General features: G+C 51.6%; 1 protein-coding gene across 15 annotated transcripts in view; it reads left to right on the top strand.

Annotated features, from left to right (window-relative positions):
* Positions 1–21,252, top strand: part of PALD1 (phosphatase domain containing paladin 1) — an 85,647-nt gene that overhangs the window by 30,104 nt on the left and 34,291 nt on the right. For 7 of the 15 annotated variants that reach the window (XM_081573873.1, XM_081573870.1, XM_081573872.1 and 4 more), the window contains 6 exons: positions 13,803–14,016; positions 16,620–16,722; positions 17,996–18,175; positions 19,190–19,354; positions 20,220–20,380; positions 20,581–20,656. In XM_081573873.1, the coding sequence (XP_081429999.1) occupies positions 13,832–14,016; positions 16,620–16,722; positions 17,996–18,175; positions 19,190–19,354; positions 20,220–20,380; positions 20,581–20,656 (870 nt within the window). In that variant the 5' untranslated portion in view covers positions 13,803–13,831. Of the gene's footprint in view, positions 1–4,666; positions 4,983–13,802; positions 14,017–16,619; positions 16,723–17,995; positions 18,176–19,189; positions 19,355–20,219; positions 20,381–20,580; positions 20,657–21,252 lie in introns of those variants that run through there. The other 8 variants (XM_081573871.1, XM_081573865.1, XM_081573861.1 and 5 more) reach the window with 3 other exon arrangements.

Here is a 21,252-nt window from a genome sequence, read left to right as displayed (position 1 = left end):
CCTGGGCTGGCGGTCAGCACAGCAGCCTGCTTCTAGCTGTTTTATACATTGAACTTCTGTGAAATATTGATTTTGTGCAGAGGATTGAGCTGCTAAGATCTCGTCCTACCAATCTTGACCAGCCTTCCTACTTCCTAGGTGGACATCAAGTGTGACCCAGAGAGGGCTAGGTTGAACTTGAGGATTCTCAGAGAACCTGTGCTGGAGGGGAACATCTCTTGCGGCTTGACCTGCTCCATCCCATGGGGCAGCTGAGACCTTGGCTTTGCCTGGAGTGTCAGGGATGTGGAGGGTAAATAGGGGATGGTGAGGGTGGGAATGGGAGGCTTGAAGGCCAGGCAAGGGAGTCTAGACTGGAGGCCACAGGGCTGGGGCGGATGGGGACAAACTCCAGAAGTGGGTCATCTTTCTTCCCAGCTCCTTAAAATGATGCTTCAGGTCCCTGTGGCATTGCTGGAGGTCAGAAATTGGGTTCAAGTGTAAGGTCCCACTGGCCTGTTGGAGCCCAGTCCCTGGAAGCAGCCAGGAGAGTGTTGGCAGGGTCAGGGCCCTAGGTGTGGTGTCAGGAGAGTGTAGGTTCTGCTGACCTTGAAAAGCCCAAATGGCCAGCTTCTTGGAGCACTGTCACTGGGCCTGTGAAGGTGTCCAGGTACTTCTAACCCTGCTCTCTCTGGGGCCTTCCCACTACTCCTAATCCTAGATGGAGAAGAGCTTCAGCCTCTTTCAGCATAGAAGGAATGTCCTTCCCAGAGCTGACTGACACCTCCCCGGGGATGTCTATACTCCCCTCCTGCTTGACAGAACCTATAGCCAGGGTCCCTCCCAGCCAGATAATACCTTCTTGTTTTCTGCAGAGTTCTCCTCAGAAAGGCCTCAAGAGGGACTCGGAGAGACTCCAGATGGGGAGATTTGTGGTCTCTGTCTTCCTTTTTGGAGGAATGGAGCCCAAGCCTCTATCTATAGGGTGGAACAAACATTTAGCAGCTTGGAACCTTCTCGATTTCTGCAGCTGACTTGGAGAAGGCTTTTGCATCACATGGTCTGTCAGTCAATGGTGGCATGACATTTGTGCATATCCTCAGCTACCCCATGGGCCCTGGTGGCCGTGGACAGCGTCTTCTGTATTCCGTGAGCCACTGTGGCCCCAGCGTGGGCTGCACTCACGGGATCCTGGTGGTGTCGACCTGCCTGAGCACAACCAGGGGAACTTGATGTTCTCCTGAGAAAGGAGGAAGAAGGAAGTCGTGCCTTGCGGCTTGTGGTCGTTGAGGGCCATCCCTAAAAATAACGGAGTGCATTAGTCAGGATTAGATTTGGCTGCAAGTAGTAGGAAAAGCCAAATGACAGTGGTTTACACAAGATGGAAGTTTATTTCTGTGTCCTGTCCGAGCTCAGAGCTCTGCGGTCCAGGACATGATGTGGTGATTCTGCTACACAGATTCCCGGGGTGTGGCTTCATGTGCTCACAGCTCAAGATGGCTGCAAAATGTCAGCCATCATGCCTGTGTTCCAGGCAGCAGGCTGGAGGGAAGGAGTAAAGGGGGCTCATAGGGAAGGATCCGGAATTTGCCAAGGACACTGCCCCTCATGTTTCAATAGCTAGGATTAGTCACCTGGCCCAAGTAGCTGCAGGGGAGATCAGGAGTGTGGCCCTGGCTGTAGGCAGCCACATGCTCAGCTAGCTGCCCTGTCCCTCGTCTGGTTTGTTTAATACAGATGAAGGGAGGGAGAGGGGCTGAAGGCAGTGTGGGCATTCCTTTTCTTTTTTTTAGGCTATGCATCTTGTGGGATCTTAGTTTCCCAACCTGGAATTGAACCCGTGCCCCTTGCAGTGAAAGCACAGAATCTTAACCACGGGACCACCGGGGAAGTCCCAGCTGTGGACATTTACTGGAGGTTGTTCCCAGGCTGAGAAGCTGGGCCAGCAGTTCAAGGGTGGCAGAGTCTCCACCAGGGAGATTTCTTTGGAGGAGGCCAGTCCTGCCTTGGGACCAGAAAGCCACGTGCTCCAGGACAGGAAGGGAAGCAGAGGCTGAACCCAAGAGGGAAGCAGAGGCTGAACCCAAGAGAGAAGGGCTTTCCAGGGGCTGGAGCCAGCCCCATGGAGTGGTCTCCATGAGGGAGGTGGGCCACCCTCTTCTCAGAGGGTTGGTGCGTGCTGAGACAGTGTGGCCCTGTCTGGGCTGCTGGGACTTGGGGGAAGAGGACACGCTTGGGAAAGATGGAAGACCCACAGGTGCCGGGACACAAGTGGACCGGATACGGCGCTTGTGGGGCTGACCCGGGACGAGCGCTCAACCTGGAGCACTGTCCCCACCTGGCCCACAGGCCTGGAGGGTGGCAGGGGCCCCTCCGGGGGCATCCCACAGCACCCTGTTCTTGGGCATAATTGGGTTCTCTGGAGATCTTGGAGTTGTATTTGAAATTCCTTGACTTTCGGGTCCTAGCAACTAATGAGAATGGAAAGAAATAAAACCACCGGGCTCAAGCACTTTGCATGTGTGGACTGAAGACTTTCTCCTTCCAGATGAGATGGTTTCTCTGAGGCTTCAGTGAGGGGAATGTGTGGAAAAGTAGCTTCTTATAAGGTAGCTAAATATTTAAACATTTTTTAATTTTAAAAATACTCTAAATACCGATTTTTAATTTTGAAAAATTTCAAACCTACTGAAAATTTCAAACCTACTGAAAAGTTGAAAGACGAGCACACAAGTCCCTCCTCACCAGTTTCTAGCTTTTGTTCCCTCTGTCCCCTACTCCCTAAACCATATGAAATTCATAGACGTCAGGATCCTGCACCAGTAAACCCTTCAGCTTGTATCTCCTAAGAATGAGGACATTCTCCTCATTTCCACATTTCATTATGACATCTGAGGAAGTCAGCTTATTTATCCAACAAAATATAATCTGTGTTCAGATTTTCTGACTTCTCCTCAAAATGTCCATTGTAGCCTCCTGCCCCCATCTCCAATCCAAGGTCCTACTACATAGGCAGAGCTTCCTCTCAGGACAGCTGATCCACCATGGGGAGCTCCTGAGGTGGGGGGCTCCCTAAACCTGGAGGCAGACAACTAGGAGTGCTGAATAGGGCCCTTTTCCTTCCTGAGGGTCCCAGATTCCATGAGCCTACAGGCCCTACTGGAGCATCTGGTGACACGTGCCAGGGTCTTTGCTGGCCGCAGAGCAGGCAGGAGCCCCCTCTCTCTTCTCCACCTGTCAGGTGAGCTGAGAGGGAGGCTCGTTTGCCCCTCACCGAGAGTGGGGGCCTGCTGTTCCACCTGCAGCTTCTCCCAGCCCAGGGGTCCACCTAAAGGGTGATCCCCTTACTCTGACCTTGGCCCCCACTCACTGCAGCTCCTCAGCTGGCTGCCCAGTCGCTCTGCCCTGTCTGCCTTTGTCCCACCTCCAGTTCCACCTCTCGGGCTCCCCGTTGTTTGCAGGCCAAAGTCTGGAACTCAAGGCCCGCCTCACAGAGGCAGCCCACTGCTGAACACATGGCACTCTTTCCAAACATTCATTCACCTTCTGATTTTAATTTTTAACCTTTTTTTTCAGTTTAGAAAAAATGGAAACATTTCAGAAAGATATCATTCAGCTGGTGAAGGTCTCCTGCGATCTCAGATCCCAGATAGCTTCATTTAATTTTATTAAAATATTTATTTCTTTATTTGGCTGCACTGGGTCTTAGTCGCAGCAGTGGGATCTTTAGTTGGGGCAGGAACTAGTTTCCTGATCAGGGATTGAAACCGGGCCTTTTGCATTGGGAGTGCAGAGTCTTAGTCACTGGATCAGGGAAGCCCCTTTTACTTTTTTTTAAATTGACCTCATCCTAGTTTTAAAGAGGCTAAGTGACAGAGATTGTGTGAAGGGCTGGGTCTGGGTGACCCGCCAAAGACATTAGGTGATGGGCCACACAGCAGAAACCAGATTTCTGCCTCTACCAAGCCATATAGCCTGGGGAAGTTCACATAACTGGCCCTGCTTAGCGGTTTTCTTTCTGCAAAGTGGGAGCCATAAACTCTGTTCACCTCCCTTGAGGGTTGTTGTCAGAAGCAAAGACAGAGAAACAGCAAAGACACAGAAAACCCCACCAGGCTGTAGGAATGGAATGATTATCATGGGAACATGAACGACCACAGGCAGAGGGCACGTGGGTGGCAAAGGCACCGAGCTGAGGGTGCACTGGGGGACTAGGGGTGGGTGAGGTGGGGGCTACATTGTGCGGGGAGCTGTGACCTTTGTCTAGCTTTGAAACTGTTGCAAATAACCGTACTTAAAAACATTCCCAAAGTAATAATGTTTGTTGTAGGAGATTTAGAAGGGTGAATAAGCAAAAAAGAAGATAAATAACCATGTTCAATCCCCCAGCTCAGAAATAAATACTATAATGTTTAGACATCTTTCCACCTTTTGTGCCTGCTTGATGAGTACCATCCTTGGCCCCATCAACAAGGAGCTGGCCAGGGTGAGAGGGTGAACTGATGGAGCTGATTTGTTCCCTCAGCAAGTATATGTCTGGCTTTTCCCTGGAGCCAGGCAGTGGGACCCAGGACATAGGATACCCCCTGCTGGGAACAGCATGCAGTGGAAGAGAATGGAGAGTCCCCTTTTGTGATGCTCACAATGGGCAGTGGGAGCTGAAAGATGGGGGTGGGTGTGTAGTCAGGGAGAGCTTCCTGGAGGAGCTGGCAGGTAGGATGTGGAAGGGTGGGGAGGAGGGCAGTCTAGGTGAGAAAGTAAGGGTGGGAGCATCTTTCCCCACACCCACTTGTGTGGGCTGAGACCTGGTCCTTGATGCCAGGTGCTCTTCTGTGGTCCTGAAAGATGCCCCCAAGTTGTCATGTGTTCATCTCAGAAACGTTTCCTGAGCATCTGCTGGGACCCATGTGTGGTTTGGTGCTGGGGCCAAGCCGTGGACACATTAGGCACCGACCAGCTCTTGGGAAGTTGGGAAGGCTGCTGCTGTAGACATAATCCCATCGGTGAGGCACCTGAAAAGTAAAAGGAGATCGTGAGCAGGAGAAGTGCCGAGGGGGTGGGGTGTGGACAGCCAGTATTGCTAGGACTTCAGAGAGGCTTCTGAGGAGGGACATTTGAGCCAAGACCAGGGCAAGGGGTAGCCACGTGAACAAGCTAGAGAGTGTTCCAGGCAGAGGAGTGGTGGGTGCTCGTGAGGAGGAGAGGGCCTGTGGTGTTGGAAGGAGGAGGTGGACATGGCCTGTGGCTGGAGCATCAGAGCAAGGGGAGGGGGTGGGGGCCTATCCACTGGGTGAGGGCTTTTCATGTCACAGCATGATGGACGGAAATGACATGACCTCTGCCTGAGTGCCCTCTGCCTATGGTCGTCCGTGTTCCTATGGTAATCATTCCATTCCTGCAGCCTATTGGGGCCTTTCTGTGTCTTTGTGGCTTTTCTATCTGTGCTACTGACAACAACCCTTACGGGAGGCGAGACAGGTTTTATGACTCCCACTTTACAGAAGAGGAAGCAGCTAAGTAGGGCGGATGACATGATTTAGGGCTTTAAAGATCCTTCTGGCTGCTGCTCGGAGGATGGGTGGCGGGGGACAGAGAGAAGGAGGAAGCCTTCTTTCCTGGAGGCTGCTATCGTTGGACTAGTCAGGGGCCAGTGACCAGCAGTGGCAGAGCAGTTGGACCGACTAAGGATGTGAACCTGTTCATCTGTGATTGGGTTTTCAGAGCAAACACAGAGGACTTTCCCAAGGCTCCAGAGAAGAGCTAGATTCTCTTGGTTCTTTTCTCTAAAATAATTTTTTTATTTAAAAAAAATTTAAAAACTTATTGGTTGTGCTGGGTCTTTATTGCTGCACATGGGCTTTCTCTAGTTGCACCGAGCAAGGGCTACTCTGTAGTTATGGTATGCAGGCTTCTCATTGCAGTCGCTTCTCGTGTTGCAGAGCACAGGCTCTAGGACATGTGGGCTCAGTAGTTGCAGCTCCCGGGCTCTGGAATAATGGCTCAGTAGGTGTGGTACACAGGCTTAGCTGCCCCACAGCATGTGGAATATTCCTGGACCAGGGATCAAACCCATGTCTTCTGTGTTGGCAGGCAGATTCTTTACCACTAAGCCACCAGAGAATCCCCTCTCTTGGTTTTTGATTAAGACCAAAAGCAGATTGAAACTTTCCTAGGTGGCTTACCAAAACAGAGTGAAACGGGGAGACTTACAATTGTGTGTTTCTACAGCAGGGCAGCTGCTGTGGCCCAGCCCCACTTGGCCCCTGTTGTTTGCCCAGGATGGGAGCCAGGGGACTCTTGAGCCCACTTATTCCTCCAGACTGTGCCCTCGCTGTGTGTTGGGCTGGGCAGGTGTCACCTTAAACAGATTCACTTACTTCATCCCCAGATGATCCAGTTAGGGAGGAAGAGTTGTAGTTGGGGTTGTAGAGTTTATAGTTGGGGAACTGAGTCCCAGAGAAGTTAAGCCATGTGCCACATGACTAGTATGCAGTAGGGATGGGAATTTCAGCCACAGAGTCCACCTTTCAGATTAAGTTGTCTGTCTGTGTCTGTGCTTAGTCGCTCAGTTGTGTCCGACTCTTTGCGACCCCAAGGACCATGGCCTGCAAGGCTCCTCTGTCCACGGAATTCTCCAGGCAAGAATACTGTAGTGGGTTGCCGTGCCCTCCTCCAGGGGATCTTCCCAACCCAGGGATCAAACTCAGGTCTCCCAGCTTGCAAGTGGATTCTTTACCGTCTGAGCCACCACACTGAGTTGAAATCACTGTATCTCCAACTAGGCGTGAGGATATTGGGGAGTTCTCACTTTTCTATCTGTTGAATGGAGATGCTAGCACTGCCTTCCTGGGGTTTCCTCATGCCCCACACAGAAGGTTATAAGTTCATACGTGCCGCAGTCACTGGGCTCAACTCTGAGGAATCTGAGCTGACCGAGGGGAACCCTCAGGGACCATGGAGGACTTGAGACTCAGCAGCACTGCAGGAATATGAGTTTCCCTGCTATCTGAAAGTAGTTTTGGAAGTAGTTATGGAAGTTGTGTTAGCCGAAATGGCATTAAGTGGAGACAGAATTACCTTAGGATACCTCTTGCTAATGGATGCATAAAATGAATGGATATAAAGCACAGATGCTCACCCTGTAGATCAGAGCTCTGGAGCTTGATGCTGAGATGCAGAGAGTGGTTCCGGGAAGGAGTTTGGTGGGGCCACTCTTCCTGCATGAGGTGCACTGCCTCTGTAGTGTCTCCTGCAAGACAAATGCTCAACGCTATTTTTATCTTCCACTTTTTTTTTTTTTGTAAAAGCAAAATCCTCTTTGGATTTCTTTTGGTTAGTGAAAACAGTTATTAATGAAGGTCTTTTGGAAGAGCAAAGTGGCATAAAACGAACTTTCAAAAAGATGCGGGATACCTGTATAAAGTGAGCCACATGTTTTTTCAGTTAATGGTTTACAATGTTGTGATAGTATCACCATATGTGTCATTTTTTCAAATTGATTAAGTTTTTGGCTGTGCCATGCAGCGTATGGGGGTCTTAGTTCCCTGACCAGGGATCAAACCCATGCCCCCTGCAGTGAAAGCACGGAGTTGTAACCACTGGACCAGCAGGGAAATCCCACATGTCATTTTAAATAGCCACATGAAAAAGTAAAACTAAATAGGTGAACTTAATTTTAGTAACATATGTTATTTAACCCCAATAATATCTAAATATTATAATTTTGACATATAATCAACTGAACTAACCATATAATCAACAATACTAAATTGTTAATGAGGTGTTTCACTTTTTTGGTACTAAGTCTTTGAACCCAGTGTTTATTTTACACTTGCAATGCATCCCAGTTGGCAGTTACTGTATTGCACAGCACAGCTCCAGAGTCTGATTGATGAGTGTTAGTCTGACATGCATGCTAATAGCTGATTTTTATGGAGCACTCACTAACTAGGCCCTGTTCTGCAGGCTTGTCTAATTATACAGTGGACTCTTGGACCCCACAGGTTTGAACTGCGTGGGTTCACTGATGTGTGAGTTTTTTTCATAGATTCCTGCGGCACAGTCTGTGGTTGGTTGGATCCATATACTTGGAACTGCCAATACATACCTTAGATTGCACGGAGGGTCAATGTCTCTAACCTTCATGTTGTTCAGGGATCAACTCTATTGTATACCCTTCATGGCAACCCCCCAGCGGAGGTACTACTACTGTCCCCATTTCACAGACATGGCAACTGAGGTCCAGAGAGGTAGCTTGGCTGAGGTTTCACTGTGGGTGAGTTATGGAGCTAAGGAGGAAGGGGTGGTGGGAAGGGGCAAACTCCTCTTGTTTTTAACAGATTTATTTAGGTAAACTTCATGCAGCAGAATTCGCCCATGTTAAGTGTACAGTTCAGCACTGGGTAATGCATGTAGTTGTGTAACCACCACATTCAATATATGGAGCAATTCCATCTCCCAAAGGTGCCCTCAAGCCCCTGTGTATTGGACTCCCCTGTCCCTGACAACTATCCATCTGCTTTCTGCCCCTAGAGTTTTACCTTTGCTTGATGTCATGCGAATGGGACTATATAGTTTGAAGTCTCCAAGGCTTGGTGTGTTTCTCTTAGTATGATGTTTTCAAGGTTCATCCCATGTCATGTGTATATCAGTTACTTTTTCCTTTTTTTAAATTGCTGTGTAGTATTCCATTGTGGGCTTCCCTGGTGGCTCAGTGGTAAAGAATCTGCCTGCCAATGCAGGAGACGTGGGTTCAATCCGTGGGTTGAGAAGATCCCCTGGAGAAGGAAATGGCACCCCACTCCAGTATTCTTGCCTGGGAAATCCTGTGGACAGAGGAGCCTGGTGGGCTACAGTCTATGGGGTTGAAAAAGTGTCGCACACAACTTAGTGACTAAACAACAACAATTTCATTCTATAAAAGTGCACATGTTTTTCATCTGTTCACCAGTTGATGGGCTTGTGGGTTGGTTTTTGTTGGGGCTATAATGAATAACGCTGACATGGTTTCATTTCTCTTGGGTAGTTAGCTGCCTGAGAGTAGAAGTGCTGAGTCACGTGGTAAGTGTCTGTTTAAATTTGTAAGAAACTACAAAGCTGTCTTCCAAAGTGGCTATGCGATGTTGCACTTAAGCACCATGTCTCCAGTTCCTCCACAGCTTTACTAACACTTGATGTTGTCGGTCTTTTCAAGTTTGTCATTCTAGTGCATTTTGCTAATGACGTAACACCTTATATATACTTATTTGGCATCTGTATGTACCTTCAAATCCTTTGCCATTTTAAATTGGATATTTTGTTAACTTAATATTGAGTTGTAAGAGTTGGCACCTCTTTTTTTGTTGCTGTTGTTATTCAGTCGCTAAGTCATGTCCGACTCTTTGCGACTCCATGAACTGCAGCATGTCAGGCTTCCCTGTACTTCACTGTCTCCTGGACTTTGCTCAAACATCCAACCATCTCATCCTCTGTCGTCCCCTTCTTCTGCTTTCAATCTTTCCCAGCATCAGGGTCTTTTCCAATGAGTCGGCTCTTTGTATCGGTTTGGGAATAAATGAGATGTGTTAGATGCTTTGCCGTCAGAGGTCCACCCATTGGTCCTCCTGGCATGCCCCTGGGTCAGTACTCAAGATCACTGACTGTCTCAGGTACCTGTTAAACCCTCCCCTTTCTGTTCACCCCAGGTAGGCTTGGGAATCACATCCTTACCAACAGCCCCTGACTTGGCCAGCAGTATAGTGTCTGCTCAGTGCAATCTCCCTGTGCTCACAACAAAGGCTCCCCTCTGCCTCAGGCTGGAGTCAGCACGCCCAGCCAGGGGACTTGGGATGGGGGCTGGGAGCCTTGGGTCCCCCTTCTGTCCTTATGACCTCTTCCCTTATGACTTGGAGCTCATCACTTTTCCTCTCTGGACCTCAGTTACCTAATCTGTAGAAAGAGAAGGTTGGACTAGCTGACTCCAGGGATATAGCTACTCTGAATCTCTGCTCTTGGTGGATTTGGTGATGACCATTTGTGGAGGTTCCTGTGGTCACAGCATTCCTTAAGGCAGGACTTTGCAAGAGGGTCTGGTGGGCAGGAAAGGCAAAGAAAGGAATGAGGCAGGATGATGGCTGGCTGAGGAGCAGATGTCCAGCTTTCTGCTTCAGTTGCAAGAGCCAGACTCTGCTTTGGAATAGCCACCATTCATCTTTTCCAAGCTCACAGGGTTTGACAAGCTGGAGATCATGGTTTCTGTACGGTGTCCAGGATAAAGGGTAGAGGGGAGGTGGTGGTTTGGATTAGAGATGGAGAAACTGAAACCAGAGTGGTCCCGGGTCTGATCATTATGTGGTTGTATGAAGGGAGTGATGAGCGCAAGCCATGTTTCCAGATACCTGCAGAGCTGCTGTGTGATGTGAAAACATCTCTGAGCTCAGTGGTGACCATGTCCTGGGCTCTGAGACACAACATGGGCAGCCTTCACTCGTGATTGAAGGAAGTGCTTGCTTTTAGTCAGAAGTTAGGAAAATAAGGCATAAATGTTTGCAAACCATCCAGGCTTATAGACCCTCCTATCTTACTGTCTAGTCTCATCCTCGTCTGCCCCCAATTCTCCTTCTAGCAGAGGATTGAGCAGTAGGGACCTCCCCCACGTCTGCCCTTGCTGGCCCCTGGCCCTGACCGTGGACAGCAGTGGTGTCACCGCTAGGACTGCCAATCTTAGGGGCCAGGTCCATGTGGAAGCGGCCTTCAGACTATCTCATCCTTCACTGTCACTTTATGATGGGGACACTGAGGCCCAGAGGGGAGAAGTAAGTTGCTGAAGGCCTCAGAGCATGGGCCCTGCAGGGTGAAGGGCCCTGTACTGGCAAGGCTCACTCTAGCCCGAGTTGAAAGAGATTTTGGAGGAGAGTTGCAGAGTGAGAAACCCGGGAAGCCTGAGGTTTCCCCCTCTTGTAGACATTTTGGAGACAGGTCAACTTTCAGAGGCTGTGGTCCTTCCCCCACTCCTGCAGCCTGCAGCTGTGCACATCTGTACTGTCTCTGGGCTGTCCTTTCAGGGACCGGCTGGGGCCTGTCATCGCCTCTGAAGCCTGTGAGAGACAAGAGCTGGAATGGTGGGGGCAGCGAGGTGGAGGTGTCAGGCCCGGCCTCACCCCGTGGGAGCAGGGCGCGGCTTTGGCCTGGCAGCTGAAGCCAGCTGTTGCCTCCTGCAGGTCTTTCCCATGTCCCGTCCGTCACTCCCTCCTTTGGGACAGCCACCGAGCCCATTCTCGGAGGCAGCTGTTCCCACCCCCTCCCACCCCGCCTTCCCAATGCCTCCTTGGCCGAGGCTGCTGAGAGGGGTCTGGGGAATGTTGAGGAGCCATGGAGAGAAGGTTCTGGCTCTGCTGACAGTCAGCAGGAGATCCACTGTGGAGCCTCTCACCTGCTCTGAGGGTGTGAGTTTCTGTTTGGAAATAGAGGCTTAGTCCTTCCACCTTCTACCAAGAAGAAAAAGAAAAGAGAGAAGAAAAGAGAGATTGGCCCAGGCGTGGAGAGCTGTGACGAGGCTCTTATAAACACAAGGTGTGCGTGTTAGCAGAGCTATCACATGCCTGCTGGGAGTTGTCAAGGATGACAAGGCTGGGCTGGAGAGAGAGGGGGCCCTTTCCAAACTAGGGAAGGAGAGGCGGTGGTTTAGGGTGCTTGGGAGGATAGAATGAGTAATTATTCTGTCTGGGTGACTCTGGGAAGGGGGAGCCTGAGGGCACGGCCCTGGAAGGCTGGGGGAGCACTGCCTTGGGACCAGGAACTCTGACCCAGCATCTGGGGGAGTGAGGGTGTGGTGAGCTCAGCCTTCAGAGTGACCTGCTTCCCAGGCTTCGTGCTGACTGCTGACCCCACCATCCACTTCCTGAGGTGCTGCTGCTGCTTATGAGAAGGCAGGGCTGGGAGTGTGTGGATGGTGGGGAGCAGGTGGTCCCCACTGATGGGGAGCAGCTCATGCCCGGATTAGGGCGGCTTGGGGAGGGGAGCACAGGGGAATCATCGGGTTCTAAGGACTGTATTGTCCCTGTGCTTTCAGAATGGAGGGCTTCCCTAGTGGCTCAGATGGTCAAGAATTTGCCTGTCAATGCAGGAGACCCAGGCTCAATCTCTAGGTTGGGAAGATCCCCTAGAGAAGGGAATGGCTACCCATTCCCGTATTACTGCCTGGAGAATCCCATGGACAGAAGAGCCTGGCGGGGTACAGTCCATGGGATTGCAAAGAGTTGGACCCAACTGAGTGACTGACACTCTCAGGGTACAGTTAGGAGTGGGAACCAGCAGGGCAGGGAACTCCCTCCCCTTTCTGATCCTGGGCCATCAGTGCCATGGGGACCAGCTGCTACTGGGCTCTGAGAAAGTTCCATGAGCCTCTGCCTCCCATATCTGTCACCCTCTTCTTGAGTCTGTGTGGAATTCCCAGCCCCTTCTCTTCCCAGCAGCCTTGGATCTCAGACCCCTGAGCTAGTCTTCCCCACACCCTCTGCCAGCTGTTAGTGGCTCTCCTGGCCTGCTTCTCCAGCCATTCTTTTAAGTAGGTTTTACTACCCAGTGTTAAGAGGAGAAAAGCAGAAAATGCAGATAAGGAAAAAGGAGAAAATAAAGACTGTCTGTAATCTCATCACCAGGTGATGACTTAGGTTAGCGTCTTGGTGTGCACCCTCCCAGACTTTTCTCCTGATTTGTGCTCACGTATTAAAATGGATTATATCTTGTGCTTGCTTTGCAGCCTGTTCCTCTTCCCTTCTGGTTGCCTAGCTATCTTTCCACATCAGTCAATATATTTTTAAGGCTGTTTAACATTCCACCTTAGAGATGCCCCATAATTTGTTCAACAAGTCCCCTGTTGCAGGCAGTTGCCAGTGTTTTGTTACTATAAATAACATTGTGATCAACAAAACACCCTTGTAGCCCACTCTTTGCGCACATCCTTCACTACTTCCCTAGGAGAGAGCCCTGCAGTGGGAATTGTGAGACCACAAGGATGCCCAGTATGCCGGATGTTGGGCAAAAGCTTTGGCTGTTGAGATGTTGTTGGTGATGTAGATGTTGTTGATGTTGAAGTTGTTGATGTAGAGTTCAGGGGCCTTGATCTGCTGAGAACTCACCCAGTCTGGACTTCCCTGGCTTCTTTTGTGACATTCACAGCTATGTTCTGTTCCCATCCAAACCCTTCAAAGCCATCTCCAGACTTCCCTCTGCCTCTGGTTCTCCCTTTGGTGACAGCCTTCCCTTTCTCCCAGTCTGGAAGGCCTGGTCTCTATGTGGCCTGACCCAGGTACTTGGAGCCTTGGGTTCTGACTTGGTGGGGATGGTTAACACTGCTTCCCTGGTGGCTCAGAGGTTAAAGTGTCTGCCTGCAATGTGGGAGACCTGGGTTCGATCCCTGGGTCAGGAAGATCCCCTGGAGAAGGAAATGGCAACCCATTCCAGTATTCTTGCCTGGAGAATCCCATGGATGGAGGAGCCTGGTGGGCTACAGTCCATGGGGTTGCAAAGAGTTGGACACGACTGAGCAACTTCACTTTCACTTTCATTTTTATCTTCACTAGGGAGGGGTAAACTGTAAGGGGTCAGGGCTATGTCTTCTTGTCTGTCCGTGTCAATAACTCTCCCCAAAGTAGTAGCAGAGGGCCAGGCACAATGGTAGGCCTCAGCTAACACGTGCTTTGCTGAGTGACAGCTGGAGGGTGAGTGGGCCCTCTCTGGGCCTCAGACTTTGTTCACAGGGCAGAAATGAGGGGTGGGCTAGGTGCCTTCCTGCTGTGACTTTTCCAACCCCCTCCTTGATTGCACCTCCTCTTACCCCACAGGTCTTGGGTCCTGAGGCTGCCAGCAGACTATGGGTACAACGGCCAGCACAGCCCAGCAGACGGTCTCGGCAAGTGCCCCCTTTGAGGGCCTCCAGGATGGTGGCTCGATGGATGGTCGGCATTCACTTAGCATCCACTCCTTCCAGACCACGGGCTTGCACAACAGTAAGGCCAAGTCCATCATCCCCAACAAGGTGGCCCCCGTCGTGATCACGTGAGTGGCAGGACAAGTATGACCATGTCCCCAGAAGACGTGGCTGCGGGGAGCTGCCTGGAGGGGTGGTGGCATACAGCACTTAACGTCTCCATTCTGCTTCCATTGAGGAAGACATTGAGGCCCAGAGAGGTTAACCAGTTTGTCTGGAGTCACACAGCAAGTGGGTGGCAGAGCTGGTGTCTTTTGGGGTTCTCTTAGACCATATTACTTATCATGTTGTGGTTGCCAAGGAGTGTAGGAGAGGGAGGAGTGGCTGGCCAGGGGGAGGTTGGGACACTCTTCTGAGAGTAATTTTTCGCTGAACTTTTTAAAAGGAGGTTTATGTACTTAGATACATAAAATTTAGATTCCCCCCCTTCCCCACAATCTGTAATTATGGTTCAAAACTGAGGTTGACACCAGGCTGTTATAGGGCCTTGGGCTGAAAAAGCTGGAAGCTGTTGGTCAACTTTCCTAATTAGGCCTTTCAGGGACGTTCCCGGAGGTGACTGAGGGTTTGTTCTGGCCCCATCCTTTGAGAGACCTGGACACGCGGCATGTGTCCTGTGGGCCCAGGGAAGGAGCGGGTGCTGAGAGCCTGAGGCTGGGGAGCCAGAGGGACATTGGATCTGTCTCCTGGTGAGTTGGGAAGCCTTGTCTTTTCTCGCATCCACCCACTGAGCTCCCTGCCTTTGGGACCCCTCCAGGATGGAGGAAGGTAGACATGATTAGCTAAGAACTGGATGTGTTCCATGTAGTGACGTTTGGTGGAGGCCTAGCAGATGGGGCCTTCTGTGTAAGGAAACCTGAAGGAGTGATAAATTCATCCTGCTGGCTTTGGGGCCTGACAGGAAAGCTGTAATCATAATACATTACTTTGCTCAAGATAAGAGGAGGAAAGAGATGTTAAATAAAAGGGACTTGATATGTAGTCTTTTGACTAGCACATGACAGAACTTGGTTTGGGTCTTGAGCACAGTGTTGGAAATCCTGGGCCCAGCTCTGCCTCTCCCCTGCTCTGTGACCTTGGGCAAATCCTTTTCCCTCTCATAAGGGCTTAGTTTCCTTATCAGGATATGTGGGGATGACATTCAAAAATTTAAGCATGGCATGGCTCAGAACATTCTCTGGCCTGCTGTAAAAACCCACTTCAGTGGTATTGTGCATGCCTCCTAGAGCCAACTGTGACCTAGTGATCCTTGCTTGTTGTAGCTTGTCTGTGGTAGAAGGGACTTTAGAAGATCATCCAAAACTGGGGCTGGCAAACTATATCCTTCAGGCCAAATCAGGTCACTGCTTGTTTTGGTAAATAAGTCTTTGTTGGGACACAGCCACACCCACTCATTTGCATATCATCAAAGGATGCTTAAGGCTTAAGGCTGCAATGGTAGAGTTGAGTAGTTGTAGCAGACTGCGGGGCCCACAAAGACTGAAGTGTTTACTATCTGGTCCTTAATAGAAAAGGTTTTCTGACTTCTGATCTAATCAATATCCTTTTTAGATCAGGTGTGAAAACTGATATAGATACAGAAACTGAGTTTTGGGAAGGCAGGATTTGCCTGGCATGGGTCATGGGTGAGAGGGAGACAGAGCTGGCCAGGGAACCCAGGTCTCACGACTGCTGTCTAGTGCTCCCCACCCTACTCATTCCATCACCCTGCCTATCCTTTTGTAAAGAGATGTCAGACTCCAGATCATGAGGCCTGGGAGGCTGTGTCTGATTCATTGTTAAAATCAGCACAGAAGCTTTTTGGGTCTGGAATGCACAGCCCTTCCTCAGATTTAGCATCTTCAGAAATCGGTGTGTTTTGTTTGAAATGGCCCTGGGTGGAGGTAGAACTCTTGCTAGTAATAGTAATTAGATTACTAGATGATTAGAGTCCTTGAGGCACTGTGCTAAATAAGCACTTACTTCATTAGTGCTTTGTCTGCTCACAGCAGCCCTTAGGAGATGGGAATTACTGGAGATGCTACAGACCAAGTAACTTCAAAGCCGTGGGGGTGAAGTCTTACCTAGGCCCCAAGGCCTGTGTCCCGAACCACTGCACTGTGCTGTGGGATTGTCAGTGTGGGGGTTCTTCTCAGAGACAGACTGATGGAGGGACCATCTGGGGCCAAAGTAAGCCTTGTTTAAGGAGGCTTTAAACAAGATGGAAGCTTCTCTCTACACAAAAGTCCAGGAGGTATTCGAGGCTGGAATGACTGCTCCATAATCGGCCAGGTTTCTCTTCTTGTTGCCCTGCCATCATCAGCATCTACCTCCTGCCATCACTTTTGGGTGCTTGCCAGAGAGAAGGAAGGAAGAGTAGAAGGCATTCCTTTAAGGGAATGGGCCAGAAGTTGCATACTTCTCCTCACATCCCATTGGCCAGAACTGAATCACATGATCACACTAGCTGCAAGGGAGGCAGGAACTTGTAGTCTTCAGCTGGATGGACCAGTCACAATTTCAGGGAACTATTGCTGAGGAAGAAGAGGGGAGTGGATATTGGAGGACAGTAGGCAGCATCTGTCATAAATGCGTGCATGGGATAGGGTGGCCCTGCTGTGGGCCTGGTGAGGGTGAAGTGTATCTTGGCCATTGTGCTTGCCTGACACCACCTGCATCCTGCCCCTGGCAGGTACAACTGCAAGGAGGAGTTCCAGATCCACGATGAGCTACTCAAAGCCCATTACACACTGGGCCGGCTCTCAGATGCCACCCCCGAGCACTACCTGGTACAGGTGAGGTCAGGCCTGCCCCTCTCTCTCCCTTCCTGCCTCCCACCTCTCCAGCCCTCCTTCCTCCCAGGCTCCTTCCCTAATCTCCCCCTGCTTTCCCCACGGCCTCCTTCTCTGCCTCACCCCATCCTCTGGGACCCTGATCCCACTTGCTCTCACTCTCTGATACCCTAGGGCCTGTTCTTGCTGCCCTGTGGAGACCCTGCTCTTCTGTCCCCTTGTGTCCCCTGCCTGGCTCCAGCCTGGCCACACCCCTTCCTCTGAGTTCCAAGGAAGACACACATGGGAACCTGAAGGGCCTGGGGCCCCAGACTGCTCTTCTCAGGCTAAGAATCGCCATCCCATTGTCTTTTGAAGTTTTAGGACTTCTTCGGTGCATAGATGAGAAATGTAGACATAGATGTACATCTATCTAGATCTATCTTTTTTTTTTTTTTTTAACCTTAAAATATCCCCTGGAAAGTAAAGTCTCCAAGGGCAGGTGAGTTTTCATGTGTCTTGTTGATTGCTATAGTCCGAGTTCCTAGAATAGTGCTTGGGTAATCATGTAGGTGCTCAAAAACAGTCAGTGAATGAATTAATGGTGGTCATGATGATTAAACTGTATTTGTTGAAAGAGGGTCTGGGTGGGAGGTAGTGTTGGACGGGTAGGTGGGTGAACGGGTAGATGAGATGACTTCATGGTTTCTTTTTGCCTGGGAATGAATCTCCCGGTTCCTCCTGCTCTCATCTGATCCCTCTTTTCTCTGTGGTCTCCGTCCCCAGCTGGGGAAGGGAGAGACCTGCCTATACTCAAGACTGCAGGCCCCTAGGAAGTGGCTCACACTCTTCTCCTAGTTGGTTACTGATGTCCCAGCTGTGATTCCCTACTGGAACCCCTTTTCCATGAGCTTCCTCTCTGGGTGAGGGATGTTTGTTTTCTGCCCTGGGAGCTGTAGACGCACCCTACAGGCAGCTTTGGTCTTCGGTTTCCTGTCCCTGTAGTGCTTCTCCTTACTCTCCTGCCTCAAGTCCTGGCTCAGATGCCGCCTCCTGCATGAAGCCTTCTTTGATTCTCCTTCAGGAAGAGTTGTCTTCTGTCTTCCTACACTATATGACACCCCTTCTGGCATCACAAGTATTTTGTCTACTTTTCCCACGAGTCTGCAGACAACCTGAGGACCATGTCCCCCACCCGGTCTCCCTGCTCCCCATCCTCTGGGGCCTGGGATAGAGCCTTGTCTGTAGAAGATGTCCCTGTGTCATCTGAGTGACCCCTGTGGCTCTCCCTTGCCAGGGTCGCTACTTCCTGGTGCAGGATGTTACTGAGAAGATGGACATGCTGGGCACCCTGCAGAGCTGTGGGGCCCCCAACTTCCGGCAGGTGCGGGGCGGGCTCGCTGTGTTCGGCATGGGACAGCCCAGCCTCTTGGGGTTCAGGCAAGTCCTCCAGAAACTCCAGAAGGATGGATACCGGGTAAGTGTGGCCATTTCCCAGGCAGGAACCAGTCCCCAAGTCGGGGGAAATGGGTTTCCCGGAGGGGCAACTGCGGAGGCTCTGGAGGGGCCTGGCCATATTTTGGGGGAGGTGGTGACTGGTGGCCAGGGCCAGGCCCTGCCAGGCCCTGAAAGTCGATGGTCATTGTGCTCAGGATGACTGGGAAATTCTGGGCAAATATTTATTGCATTGTCCGGTATGGACATGGGAACCCCGAGGTCAGAAGCCCCTCTATATACCCATAGGTTGATGATTACAGCTAAGACTTACATCCTCATGTTAACCCTACATGGGTGGGGCAGCTATTGTCCCATTTTACAGAGGAGAAAACTGAGGCCCAGAGAGGATAGGAAACACAGCCCCTGAGTGGTGTCCCAAGACCCACACTCAGACCTCTGGACTCCACGTGTCTGCTTTACATGACTCCTCTCTCCACCTGCTGTGGAGATGGGATTTTGAGTGTCTCCAGGACAGAGGTGGAGGGTCCACTGTCATTGCAGGCTCGTAGCAGGCAGTCTGATTTAACGTGGATGAAGATGGAGAGGCTTTAGTGAACCAGAGTGAAGAGGGGATGTTAGCTGAGCATGGATCCCATTCCATTGTCCCAGCAAGTTCTCCAGGGTGGAGCCTGCCCACCTAGCTCCCTCTGTCTGTATGGTGCTCAGTGACAGAGTGACTGTGTGGTGGTGGTGGGCATTCATGTCTTCAGCTGATGTTTATCAGCACTTGATTTACTCAGGGCTCTATGCTAGGCTTTGTGGGGACATGAAAATGACCAGGACATGATTACCTGCAAGGACCCTGTAGTCCACAAGGGGAGAAAGATGTAGAGAGGAGGGAGGGTCAGGAGCAGGTGGCATTTCTGGGGTAAGACTCAGGTTGCAGGGGCAGAGGGCGGTGACAGGCCCTCCAGGAGGTCAGGAGAAGGGGCAGTGGAGCGGGTGTCCACCCTAGATAGTGGTGATGGCTCCTTTCTCCTTGGGCGCTGAGCAGGAGTGTGTCATCTTCTGTGTGCGGGAGGAGCCTGTGCTGTTTCTGCGAGCTGCTGAGGACTTCGTGCCCTACACGCCTCGAGACAAGCAGCATCTTCATGAGAACCTCCAGGGCCTTGGACCCGGGGTTCCGGCGGAGCGCTTGGAGCTGGCCATCCGGAAGGAGGTGAGGGCCACCTGTGTGGGTGGCAGGCCGCCCTCCTGGTAGCCTTGGACACCTGAGCTGAGCCCAAGCCCGCTCTGCTCTCACTGGCCTGTGCTTGCCCACTTTGCTGTCCCATCTGGGCCAGTGGCTGCTGCAATGCCAGCTTATGGGGCACCAGGGTAAGGACTTCTCTCCTCAGCTCTGTTTGCCTCTGCTCTTTCCCCACCCTGCTTCTCTCCTCCAAACTCAGCATACTTATTTAGAAAAGGATCTGGTGGAGGGCAGAGAGCACTCAACTGAAAGTCCCAAGACAGGTCCAGCCTTACAGCCTTCCATGAGCTGTGAGGCCTGGGCTGGGCCACTTCTCTCCCTGGGCCTCTGTTTCTGAGGTTCCTCTGACCTCTTTCTTCACAGCATGGGGACTTGTCCAGGTCTCTGGGGCTGTTCACACACCACAGAGCTGTGTAAATAGTGTGTAGGGGTCATGGTGTCCCCCCTCCTCTGAGACATCCCCAGGCAGGAGCAGAGGTCGCACTGGCTGTGGTTGTCTCCCCATCTCCTTCTCAGGCCTCGTCCCCTCCAGCTCCCAGCTGACCAGCTTCCTCCTGTCCTTCAGTCTGGTGATTTGGCCAATTCCTGCTGCCCACTGGGCAGAGCCCTTCCAGCCTGACCCTGGTGTGGGACACATCACCTGAGGCATAGGTGGCTGCCCTCGGGCCAGTGGTCATCCCGGTCCCTCCATACTCCCAGGGCACAGAAAGCACCTCTGGCCGTAGTTCTCCCTGGAGGGCAAGCGGCCTATCCATGGCCTCTGTGTGGCTTAGGTGCCTCCAGAGCTGAGCCAGAAAGGTCCATCATGGCCCTCTGGCCCCTGGCCTCCATCTAGATCCATGACTTTGCCCAGCTGAGTGAGAACAAGTACTATGTATACCACAACACCGAGGACCTGCGGGGGGAGCCCCACGCCGTGGCCATCCGGGGCGAGGACGATGTGCACGTGACTGAGGAGGTGTATAAGAGGCCCCTCTTCCTGCAGCCCTCCTACAGGTACTGGGGGCCAGGCCTGCATGGGGACCCCGTGTGCTGGGCGTGGGTGCTTGCTGGGCCTTCTCTCCTGGTGTGGCCTCAGTCTTACCATCTGCAGGTTGGGCTGAGTCCCCCAGGCCTGTGTCTCCCCCGGGAATGGTGGACATCCGGGGTGTGGGGTGTGTGGCTTACCTGATGGGCTGTTCCCTGTCACCTGGCAGGTACCACCGTCTGCCCCTGCCAGAGCAAGGGGCTCCCCTGGAAGCCCAGTTTGATGCCTTTGTTGGTGTCCTGCGGGTAAGTGGGGACTGGAGGAGTGGTGGGAGCATGGGGTGCGCAGGTGCTTGGAGAGTGGGTCTGTGTCAAGGCCCTGTCTCCTTGGAGATGCTTGGGTGGTGTGTCTCCTGGAGGAAGGCCGAGGGGGTTGCGTGTGTCTGTGTGGATGTGTAACTGTATACTGTCTAATGGCAGAGCCCAGCACTGAGCATCTGGAGGGCTGGGCTCTGGGTATGGCTCGGCTCCTCACTTTGTTGTGTGATCCTGGATGAATCTCCTAAATTTTCTAGGTCTCAGGTTCCTCATTTCTTTATTAGAACTAAAATTTCTTACCCTCGGGTCTCCAGCTGATATTTCCTGAGTACCCGTGTTTTGATCTGTACTCCCCTTGGAGGTGGCCTTATTGAATTTGCAGTGTAAACTGCATAGCAGTGTGGCTGTGGCCCTGTGTCACCTCTGAGTAGTTTTCACCTCCAGGGCCTTGCTGAGCCCCCTGGAGCCTGGGAAGGGGGCAGGGCCTGTGCTCCTGGGGCAGGTGGAGCAGACCGAGCTGTGGGATTGCTCCAGAGGCTGCTGGTCTGTCCCCGTCTTGCCACAGACCAGGGGGAGGCATCAAT

The sequence above is a fragment of the Giraffa tippelskirchi genome, chromosome 2 (assembly GCF_054371585.1).
Source record: "Giraffa tippelskirchi isolate mGirTip1 chromosome 2, T2T-mGirTip1v1.2.pri, whole genome shotgun sequence".
NCBI classification, from domain to species: Eukaryota; Metazoa; Chordata; class Mammalia; order Artiodactyla; family Giraffidae; genus Giraffa; species Giraffa tippelskirchi.
The sequence above is the reverse complement of the archived record's forward strand: the minus strand, read 5'-3'. Positions and strand labels throughout refer to the sequence as shown.